This window comes from Megalopta genalis, chromosome 3 (assembly GCF_051020955.1).
Source record: "Megalopta genalis isolate 19385.01 chromosome 3, iyMegGena1_principal, whole genome shotgun sequence".
Classification (NCBI taxonomy): Eukaryota; Metazoa; Arthropoda; class Insecta; order Hymenoptera; family Halictidae; genus Megalopta; species Megalopta genalis.
The window spans coordinates 3060999-3071806 of record NC_135015.1 but is presented as its reverse complement, the minus strand read 5'-3'; the positions used below and the strand labels follow the sequence as shown (position 1 = coordinate 3071806).

The following is a 10808-nucleotide window of genomic DNA, read 5'->3' as shown; positions in this document are numbered from 1 at the left end:
CCAATCTAGTTCGAAGCGTAATTAATGAATCTCGTGTGTCGCCTGTCTATTTACATTTGCATTGAATGCAACCAACTTGAGTAATAAGCAATTTGTAGGAAGATATCCTTTGTGCGGAGATGTGGTGACGAACGTTACGGTTAGGGGATAGAAAGAGGGGTTCCGTTTTATGACAATAAGATTTATTTATTTACACTACAAAATAACAGGGACGATTTATGTTCGATAGATTATGCGTTCAATTCGAGGATCAACGAACGCACCTGTGCCGAACGAGTATGTTCTCTTATCGCGCTTTCCTGAACAGGGAAAAATCGAAAAGAGAATGGGCTCGTTCTCGACTCGAGTCGAATACGATGAACAATTAATGACACACCAAAATTTCTGGGTCTTTAGTACGACCCTTAACGCTAGACTTGACAAACAATTTGTTCGATAATTTTGACTTACATGTTTGTTCACATCTTTTGAAGTATTACACAATAGAAAATGAAAATTCCTGTGTGACAACTGTTTGCCAATTAACTTCACTCGACTCAATATCTAGCTGTAATTAACTTTCTTCAGCTTTGAAAATTAATTATTGTCACAATATATTTTGCAAATATCCTTTGCAAAGGATTACAAAATATTCGAATTTCATTAATATCCGCAGGATTTAAACAAACGAAACAAGTAATTATTTTAACAAAATTTAACTCTGCAATTTATGTTCTTTTACGAAGTTTCACAATCTGTTCAAATAAAATTTGCAATTTCACTCAGATAACTAAATAGATTTCAGCAAGCAAATATATGAGTCGACGTGCATTTGCAACAGTTCCAGGACAATGGATTCTCTAATCTAGTTTCAGCGTTAAGAGTAGTCGCAAATATCCGATTCACGCTTCCGGTACTCACAATTGGTCGCAGATTTCCGATTCACGCTTCCAGAATGTCAGGATTCGTCGAAATTTCCGAGTGCACCGCAGTCGGCGCTCTTAGCAACCCTTATAGAAGCAACAGACAAGGAGGCAGAGCTGCTAATACAAGGAAGGGGGTTGAAACAATCAATGCTTGGCACTGTTGCGTTCCGGGAGTAGCTATGTACAAGTCCGCTCGAGTTTCTTCTTGGCTTGACGCGATCCGACGAATTTCAGCACCGACAAAACAGGATGCGACCTGCGTTTATCCTAACTTTCCGTTCAGCAACGTTCAGACCAACAACATACATTTTCGATGTTCCATCGCTCACCATTGCGTGCAAAAACAATCGATACATATTACAATACATCACGGTACATATACAACATTGGTAAACATTTGCAGAATAGATTCGACGTATTCAGACAACATTATAAGTGAGAAATAATTGAAAAATGATGAGAATTGTGACCTTGAGGAAAATCTCTTGCTTACAGTAACATGTATCCTTTCAACAGTAATTGTGTTCTTATCTGACAATTTTGCCCATAATCGTTAATTTTTAGCTTCGAGTTGTCCTTCTGATTGCTCTTGGCGATATTTATGTTCAGTTTAGTCTGGAGAATAGTCATGAATAGACTCGCGCTTCAGGATGGGTCAAGTATTATCCGAATTTGCTTTGAAAACCGGTCGTAGAGCAAGCCATCCGTCGAACTGTGGTTAGATTTCGTATCACATTCTCTCTGCATGATGCAACAACACCAGCACGTCATCGGAATGTGCGAACTGAAGCGAATATTGCTGCTGTAAACAAAAGTATGCAAGAAGATCCAAATTTATCGATTCCTGGTAAGACGCGAAAAAATTGGATTACTAGAATGCGTTTCGTCAAGAACAGTCGCGGTTGCCACATGCTCGAAGCCACTTGTTTGAATAAAAAATATTTGTCATTTTTTTTCCTTAAATTCAAAGTTCTGTTTGACTTGAAAATATATCGTTTACACTGACAATATACAGGGTGTCACACCTATAATAGGTCACCTAATAGAAAGAAAAAAAATCAAGGACGATTCCGAGCGAAACGTTGAAAAATGCCATTTGCAAATTACAAATTGCATACATTAAGAAGCGATAATTTACAAAAGAAACTAAAGAGGGTCGTTACGTGAAGCATCCTGTATATCGTCCGAGGAACAATGTTAAATCCTTGAATCATTGACAATGTGTGTCGACAGTCTGAACGCACATTACAGGACGCAATCGCGCGAGAATTCTTGCGGCGGTCGTCGAATCTCAGAGCTTATTTAAACGCTATATGTATAATTGTGAAGAACTAGGGACCACGAGGATAGAGTGAGAGAAAGGGTGGAGTGCGGAAGAAGAAAGATGAAGAAAGTTTCACGTTGGAGGACGACTAAAAGGTGAAGGACGACATAGAAGGAGGAGAGGTTGAGGAGGAAGGGAGAGAACGAGAGAGGACAGGGTCGCGGTCTTGCGTGATATCGAACTTGAAGTCGCGAGGTTTCGCATCACGATGACGAGTCGACCATCGACGAGACACTTAGGACCTCGGGGACAAGGGGGCAGCACGCTGATTATGTCAGTCACGTTGCCAACGTCGTACCCGTGGTTCCTGCGACGATCACGGCTCGGTTTATGGCTCCCACGTGGCCCCACCACAGCAGGCCATCTTGAATCTTGTTTTGCACTTCCTCACCCTAGTCCTTCCGCACCGAGTTCTAGATGATCGAGGTGATCAGTCTCGCCTTGAAGTTGACGATACGCTCGCTCGTTGCTGCCAGGCGCTGGAGGGACAAAATGTTCGTCAGTTCTTGAGTCTATTAAAGGTTAACTTAAAGCCCTAACTAACTCAGCTAGGGCTGTCTAGAATAGGCAGGCCGTTCCAGTCAGAGCAATTTCGTGTTTGGAATAGCTGCAGAATTTGTCGCAAGAGATTATCTTAGATTGAGATACTATTTCTGACCCTGCTGTTTAGAAACTGTTAAGAAACTGATAGATACTTTTAGGATTGAAGTGAAATGTTCCTTTTTCTGTGACTGGTACTATGATGGACGTACGTTTGCTTGAAACTGTGAAAGTGATTACAACATTCATAAATTTGCAAATACTAAGAGATGTTCCCGTCGGTTTTTGTCAGCCACGATTTTTGGAATATCATGGGAGAAATATGATAAATGTGCAAACATATAATTTAATCAGTCTTCTATGTAAAAGACATGCCTCAGTGGATGGAATTTCTGAACGTTGAAAACAGATCTGTGAACAGCATCATGAACTAGAAAAGTATGTTTCCAACACAGAATTCTGCTCTACGATTGCCACACAATCTACTTAAATTAAAGCCATAATAAGATAAGTACCATTATTATGGTTATTTATTTTATTAAAACAGGTGTTTCTCAATAAATCCTCCAAACCACACAGATTCTTTTATAAATGACTAAAATTTACCTTTATATCTTTAGAAGGTAAGAAGTATAACAACTACTACACTCTTCCTCATTCTCTGTAAACTATAAGATAATCTACCACCACTTGTGTGTGGACGAAAATGTCCAAGGAAATTAGCATTGCGATTTGATGCAACTTTGTAGCATTCCAAGCAACCATTGCATATAGACAATTTTGATAAACTTCCAATTATTCTATACAATCTACTTCAGTTAAAATAGATACTATAATAGACATTTTTCTTGTTTCAGTTAAACCTGGTATTCCTCAATAAATCCTTCAAACTATAACTAATCCCTAAAAAGACTCTCTCCTTGCATCTTTCGAAGGTAAGAACATAATTGCAACCAGTTATTACACTATGTCCTAATTAGATGTCACATAACGACAAAATCGTTGTCGTACTACTGACCGACCAACGCCATAAGAAACAAACAAAACACATCTTATGGTCGCATCCAAATGGATGTTGCGTGACGATCATAGATCATCCCTCGTTTCTTGTTTGTCGTGTTGATCGGTCGGTTAGATTTATCGCTATACGACATATAATTAAAACATAGCCTTACACGATTTCTACATTGTCTGCAATTTATAACATAATATAGGCAGTTATCGCGGCTATGTTTCATTTTGCATCTTCCGGAAGTGTCCACGAAAATTTTGCTTGCGAGCCAATGTGCAGCAGGACTGCAGAACGCCACAATTCCGCAGAGAGGTCTGGCGATCACAAACGAGCGAAAGGTGTTCCACGTTCGGATTCCTTAGAAATGTTCGGCTGTTTTTCTCTGTTCTTCCAGGAAAAAAAGACCGCTGTTTCCCGCGCGAAGAAATTTTGCAACGCTTTCGATAGAGACCGCGAGCGCCGGCCACTTTCGACTCTTCTTATCCGCGCGACCGAGGTTTCACCGTCATCGCCTCGGTTGAAAAAACGATCGCCGATCGACGTGGCCCGATCGACGGCAATCATTTCGCCTCGGACCCGGAGTCTGTAACGGAATTCGCCGATTTTTAGCATCGCTAGTGGCCACGGGAGGAAACGGAGAGGAATTCCCCGCGATGCGCGAAGCGTGAACGCTTTCCAGCCGATGCCCGCTTCTTACCGCGCGAACGTTACGCATAATGAGCGGGATTAGCCTCCGTGATCGCTCGTATGAGTCTCGTCTTAGCGTTCTTAGTTTGCTAGTACTATACAAGATGATCTGCGAATATATTTGCCTCCACTTCCATCATTTTTAACCACTTTGCACCGTGACAATGTGCCAGACTCTCGTTGCGGAGATTTAGGATATAATCCATTGAAGATAAATATCATCCACTTCTTTAGTATTTTGAACAATTTTTTAGATCTTTGTTCATATTTTATCAGTCACATTATCTACAGTTTCCATCAGCAAGTTCTTTTGAAAGTCTGACATTTATGAGTATATTCCATGAAAAATTTAATTGAAATAGTAAGACGAATATATTAGTCGTAAGACAAATATTGTAATTTTACCATGACGAGTGTGCTCGTAATTCACAGCTAAGAGGTTAGATATAAATGCAATTAAATATTTCTGTCGCCGACACATTTGGCGATTGCAATTAATATAGACATAAATATTTTCCTTTTTACGTGTGGGAATTTAGTAACGACAAAGCTACTCAACGTATCTGTAAAAGAAATTATAGTGCCTGAGGTTTCGTCCATCATATTTGTATAACATAATTCGTAAAAATTAACTTTCATGTCAACCTAGTTATGTAAATCGAATTTCACTAAAATATACAAGTTCTGAAATGGTTAAACAGACGAGCACTGTGCTAAATAGTAACATATAATTTTTGTTTCGAAAACTAAATTACTTCGACTGTCAGAGATTTTTGAGACGGTAATATGGCAATCAACGTGTTAACAAACTCGAGAACAAATGAGCCGTTTATTTTGAAAGTGGCATAAGTCACTTTGTTTTTAAGTCGATATATTTAAGGGTTTGCGTTTTAACACGTTTAAAAATATGGATGCTAACTTTCGAGAAGATTTACTTGTATTTGTTATCTCAGGATACTGATATTTTTCTCAGTATAAATAATTTCGTATAAACATTAAAAAATCACCACTTTTCATTACGGTAAAGTAACTTATGCCACTTTCAAAATAAACGGCTCAAATGTTATCGAGGCAATTGGCGGAATTTTTGCGCAAGTGCTTCGCATTATCCTTTGTCCAGGTTTCCTCGAAGCAATTGTAGTTTGGAGTCCGGACGAAAGTCGCGGAATAATCTGGTCACAGCCGAGCAGCGATCGCGGACGTTTAGATCGATCAGTTAGATATTTAAACGATCGGCTGAATCGCGAACAACGCAATAATTACATCGGGGACAACGTTCGTTGACGTTGTGTTCTGTGTCGTGGAATAATTGCGAGTGTTGTGACGGCTTTGCGATCAACGCCCTCGGAACCAGAAACGCAATTCCGCGGGTTCTGCTTTTAGCGATCGGTCTCGCTTTCATTGAGAGCTCACAGTACGCGCGAGAGCGAAGCGTGAACTGCTACCGAACTGTTTATGCGGCGGCAATGCTAATTATTTCATTGTCTCTAGACCTGACTTCAAGTTCGGAGGCCTTGCACTTTTCAATCGGTTCATTAATGCCTCTGATACAAGCATCTTATTCAGAATCCTCGCCATAGAATCTCTAAGAAAGTAAAGTAAGTAAAGTAAGTAAGTCAATTTTAGGACATTACGTATTTAAATCGCTGTGTGATTTTTTTATGAAAATATGTACCGCCAGTGATGGAGAATAATCTGATAAATTGATATCGATGCCTAGGATCCGGCATCGTTTATGAATGTTTAGCGTAACTCGCAAAGAGATCGATACAGAATGGTTACATAAAATATTTTTCTTTTCCTATTTTAGTCGAAGCTTGACAGAGTTCTACGTCGCGTAAAGAATTTTTGTTTGAATTCATTTACGTAAAGATCCTTTTCCTTCAGTACCACGAACTTTCAATTAACACGTAAGTGCGTTCTATCGAATGCAACGTAATTATTTACTTACGACTTTAGATAAGGTTGTCTCCATGTAAAATAGAAAATCGTACTGTAATCACTACACTGATTTCATGCATTGGTGGCAAAAATGAAGAGTTGAAATATGAAATTTTGAAGACGTGGAAAAAGTTCAATAATATTTTTACACTATTTTTAACATATCGAGATCATTAGAAGTAATAATTTATTTCTATTTCGTTTCTGTTTTCTACAATCGTCCTCGAAAATGTTTCTTTTCCATAAATATCCGCAGTCTAGTAATCGCACATACATATTTAACGCCTTCTAATTTCCTGTAATTTAGCTTTAATCCACGATACTAATAGACATTGATTAAAAAGGAACGTAGTCTTGAAATCAGTAACAAGTTGACTCAAAAAAGGAATAAACTAAAGAAGAAAATATTTATAAATCAACGCAAAGAACTACATTCCTAAATCGTACATTCCAGTTTAACTGTCTTTATCTATATTAACAAAATTCTGTAAAGAACTGATGAATGATATTATTGCCGTTTAATATAAACGAACCTTGAACAGCTAATCTGAATCACCCTGTACTCGTTCAGTGAATGCAGCAAACGCGTTCAGCGAGTATATCGAAGTTATAACCGCGGGAGCAGACACTCGCTGTTAAAAGTTTTTAGGTGCGATCTAAACAGCCTCGAAACCATTGAATTTCAAGGATCGATCGAAGACTTTTATAGATTTCATGGCAGAGGAGGCTGACCTAAGTGGTGCTCCTGGCAGTATCGCGTGCCAGGTGGCAGGTAGCTGATGCTTGCATAAGTCAGCCGGCAAATGGACGAGCTATTTCATAGAGAAAGTCGCTTACATTTTTGCTTTCCATCGATCCAGACGGGGGCCGCTTGCGTAATCTGGCCGGTTTTATATATCTGGAACGACAAACGCGACTCGGCCACGCGACTTTCGGCAAAATCTCGATCTGACCGACGAATTTGAATCCGATTTCGCGGATCTCTGACGAAATCGTCAAGTTCCCTCTCGCCTAACCGGTTCCATGCGAGTAAGCACCCGATCGGCGACGAATTCCCCCACTTTTAACGACCTGTTGCGATTATAAATTCCTTTACCTTCGCTAGCGCGATTTCCAGAGGACCATAGGTCGACGAAAAGCATAATTCATCGGGTCGAATACTTTCTCGGCTTCTCGGTTTACCACGAATCTCGATGGACGTACCTTCTCGGCTTTTCTAGGCTTATCTAAATTTGCCGATCATGGCTATAGTCGTAAATTCTCCCGATCTCCTCGTTCTAGAAGAAACTTTGGTGAGGAATATCGCGAATTCGTGGAGATTTAATGGTTATGTTTGAAATATTGAATATCGAGTGGGTAGATTTTATCTCGAGGACTTTCGAAGTTACTGCTCCGCCTAAGATACTTAGGAAAGTTCCACTGTGTTGCCTGGCTCCACAACTAATTTACTGCAACAAATTGGATCGGGCGTAGTTACAGTCGCGTTCAAAACGGAACGACTGTAAACGTTCAAACGGTATAATTTTCTGGACCAGAAAATGAAAGGTAACTAGTTGAATTCAGATTCCACTAAGATCTAAATTAGAAATCACTTTTTTATTGAATTCTATTAATAAATAATTAAAAATTAATATTAGTAAATGTTATTGTTGTGCAAGTTTCACAGTCTGCTGAGCCAAATAGGAGTTAGTTCAGTTGATTAAGCGTTTCGTAACATCTTAAATCTGATACAAAATCACATCGCATTTTATTAAACTTTATGCAATGTGCTATTTTTTCTAAATCATGGATATCGTTGCATTTAATTTTATCGACATTTTGGTAATACTTCATCATCTGTAACTCATACAAGTTTTTCAAATAACCTACGAACTATAGTTGTCACATCAATTATCGAATTTACTCCTCAAAATTTCAATAAAAATGAATCCCAGTCTCTGAGACTTAAAGTCCATTGAATTGAATAAAAATTAGGCACAATTAATGAAAGCATCATTAAATATTTTAGTGAAGTTCTACTAGATTGTGAAGGAACGTGAAAAACGTGTTCGCACATCATCAGAGCCAGTCTAAATTGCAAAATCTTCAGCACTATAATTAAGTTACTGCATTTTCCAGCAACCGATGACTTAAACCGTGCAATAAACTCGACGTAACGATTATTACTCACACCTTCTTGACCCGGACCAGGTGCAACCCTCATCTTAGATCGCAGCAGTCACTCCAATCGCCATTACGAATACTAGATTTATGATCCGAACAGCGCAACACGATTTTACTTTCAGATCGATTATGCAAACGAAAAAAAAAACGGATACGTTTTCGGAGCTTATCCTGGAAAAGCAGGGAGAAGAGACGGAAGCCGAGCGTTCCTCTCAATCACGCGATTACGCTGCTCGGATGATGCGAGCTGACTTAATGCCATTTTGTTCTCGGGCTCGTCACGCCGGCTGTGGGGAAAATCCGCGTGGAAAGTGATCGCCGGTCCCGCTTTCCGGCGTGTCGTAACGAAACGAATCGTTTTTCCGGTGACCCGCGTCGCCCCCCGCTCGCATAATCGATTTCTAGCTGCGGAATTCGTGCGACCTGCCGCGATGAAAATAATCGAGTTCTCGATCCGCCCGGGATCGTTACGCAAAGTGGATTGTCGACGCAACGATCGACCACTGCGACCACCCTCGCGTAGACCCTTCCGGCGGTTTTTTACGCTTCTGGATGAGAGTTTCACCTGCGTGCTCGAATCAGCAGGCTGTTGATCTAAACTGTTTCTTTAGACGATCAGAGTAATCGAATTTCTCTTCCGTTGTTCTGGGTCTACTTGTTCTCCGTGCCAACGGGTCGAAATTTGACTCGCAACACAGTTTCGCATGGGTTCCCGCTGAATCTGTTTGTATTTCGTAAGAAACCGGTTTACGAAATGGCAAATCTATACATATATTTCTGAGTGCCTTGAATTCTTTGTAATGCGTAACCGTTGGCTGCCGCACAGTGTGGCAAAATGACGAAATTGTGTCGAAATTAAAGAGCTTTTGATGCTAATGAGATAAAGCGACGATCTTTTTGCGTTGAAGTTGACATGTTGCAGGAGAAGCGAAAAATAGAGAGAACGCGGTGTGAATATCTTTTAACCTGGAAAATCTATATTAAACTTAAAATATTCCAACAAAATTGTGATTTATCCAATACCATGTACAGTTGGATTTTTTAATGATACGTTATATATTATTTTTCTCGTAGATTTTGATACGCTGATTTCAAATCATCGGTTTGTCAAATCATTTCAAGGAAGCAATCACGATTTTGTTAGTTTTTTCACTTAAATCAATTTTTTTCAAAATTCTTTTTGAAACCACTGATATAACCACATAACCACTGATAGATCTCCAAACGCGTACAGGTCAGTGATTTGTAGATCAGTATTATCGTGTTCGAGTTTGAAAAAAAAAGTAATGATTATACGTTTTCGCTGCATCGATAAACATTGAAATTACTAAAGAAAAAAGCACAAAGGTATTTGTGCTGGCAAACTGGAGTTATTTCAGATAATGAATAGGTTGCTGTTGGCTATGCAAATTTCCCTTCACATTGTGGCGTTTAGAAGAAGCAGGTCAGAAAAGGAAAAATTGTCTTGACTGGCTATAAAGATCAATAGAGTGGAAATACAATAGAAATTTTCTAACTGATTAGAATAGAAATACGAGAGAAAATGGGTTACAAACAATGCTACGAGTGCATGAATGTGCATAGTGTAATAGTGGAAACGATACGAGAGTAAATGCGTAAGATTCATTGTGTTTTAACAGCTTCGTTACTTAGTATTAGCACGTGTGGTATTATCACTTGTTTGACCAACAGTTTTCATAATTATTAAATGAAACTTAATTAAATTTTAGTTGCTTTATTGAACTTGGAACAAGTTTAGTAAAGGTAATATGTACGTCTATTGAGAAAAATCGAATGTTAAAAATGTGATAGACATGTAGTAAAATGCAAAAAATATGATACGGTGATAGAGTAAAAGATTAGAAATATGGTACAGAAGTAGTAAAGTACCAAAACTATGGAATAGAAACAATTTCAGATCAAGAAGTAGACTTAAAATATAGTTGAATGTGGAAAATATACTCTAAATAAAATAATAAAATATTAGAGACACAACACAAAAATATGAAAACAATGGAAATATACTATCAAACGAACTGAAACATTGAGAATGCAGCAAATATATAGTATCGATCAAACTAAAATACAGAACATTCAGCATATAAATAATAAAATAATGAAATCATAGTCTAAAATTAATATCATACATTTTAGCAAACTATGATCTTGCGATTGTCACTTTGGCCAGCAGTACCTCAAACCTCAACTTTCCAATGTAAACATTATCGCTGAGTTT

At 38.7% G+C, this 10808-nt stretch overlaps 1 protein-coding gene across 6 annotated transcripts in view; it reads right to left on the bottom strand.

Moving 5' to 3' along the window:
* Positions 1 to 160: 160 nt before the first annotated feature.
* LOC117227032 (uncharacterized) overlaps positions 161 to 10808 on the bottom strand; it is a 30119-nt gene continuing 19471 nt past the window's right edge. For all 6 annotated transcript variants that reach the window (XM_033481925.2, XM_076519555.1, XM_033481975.2 and 3 more), the window contains one exon: positions 161 to 2708. In XM_033481925.2, the coding sequence (XP_033337816.1) occupies positions 2643 to 2708 (66 nt within the window). In that variant the 3' untranslated portion in view covers positions 161 to 2642. The remainder of the gene's footprint in view (positions 2709 to 10808) is intronic.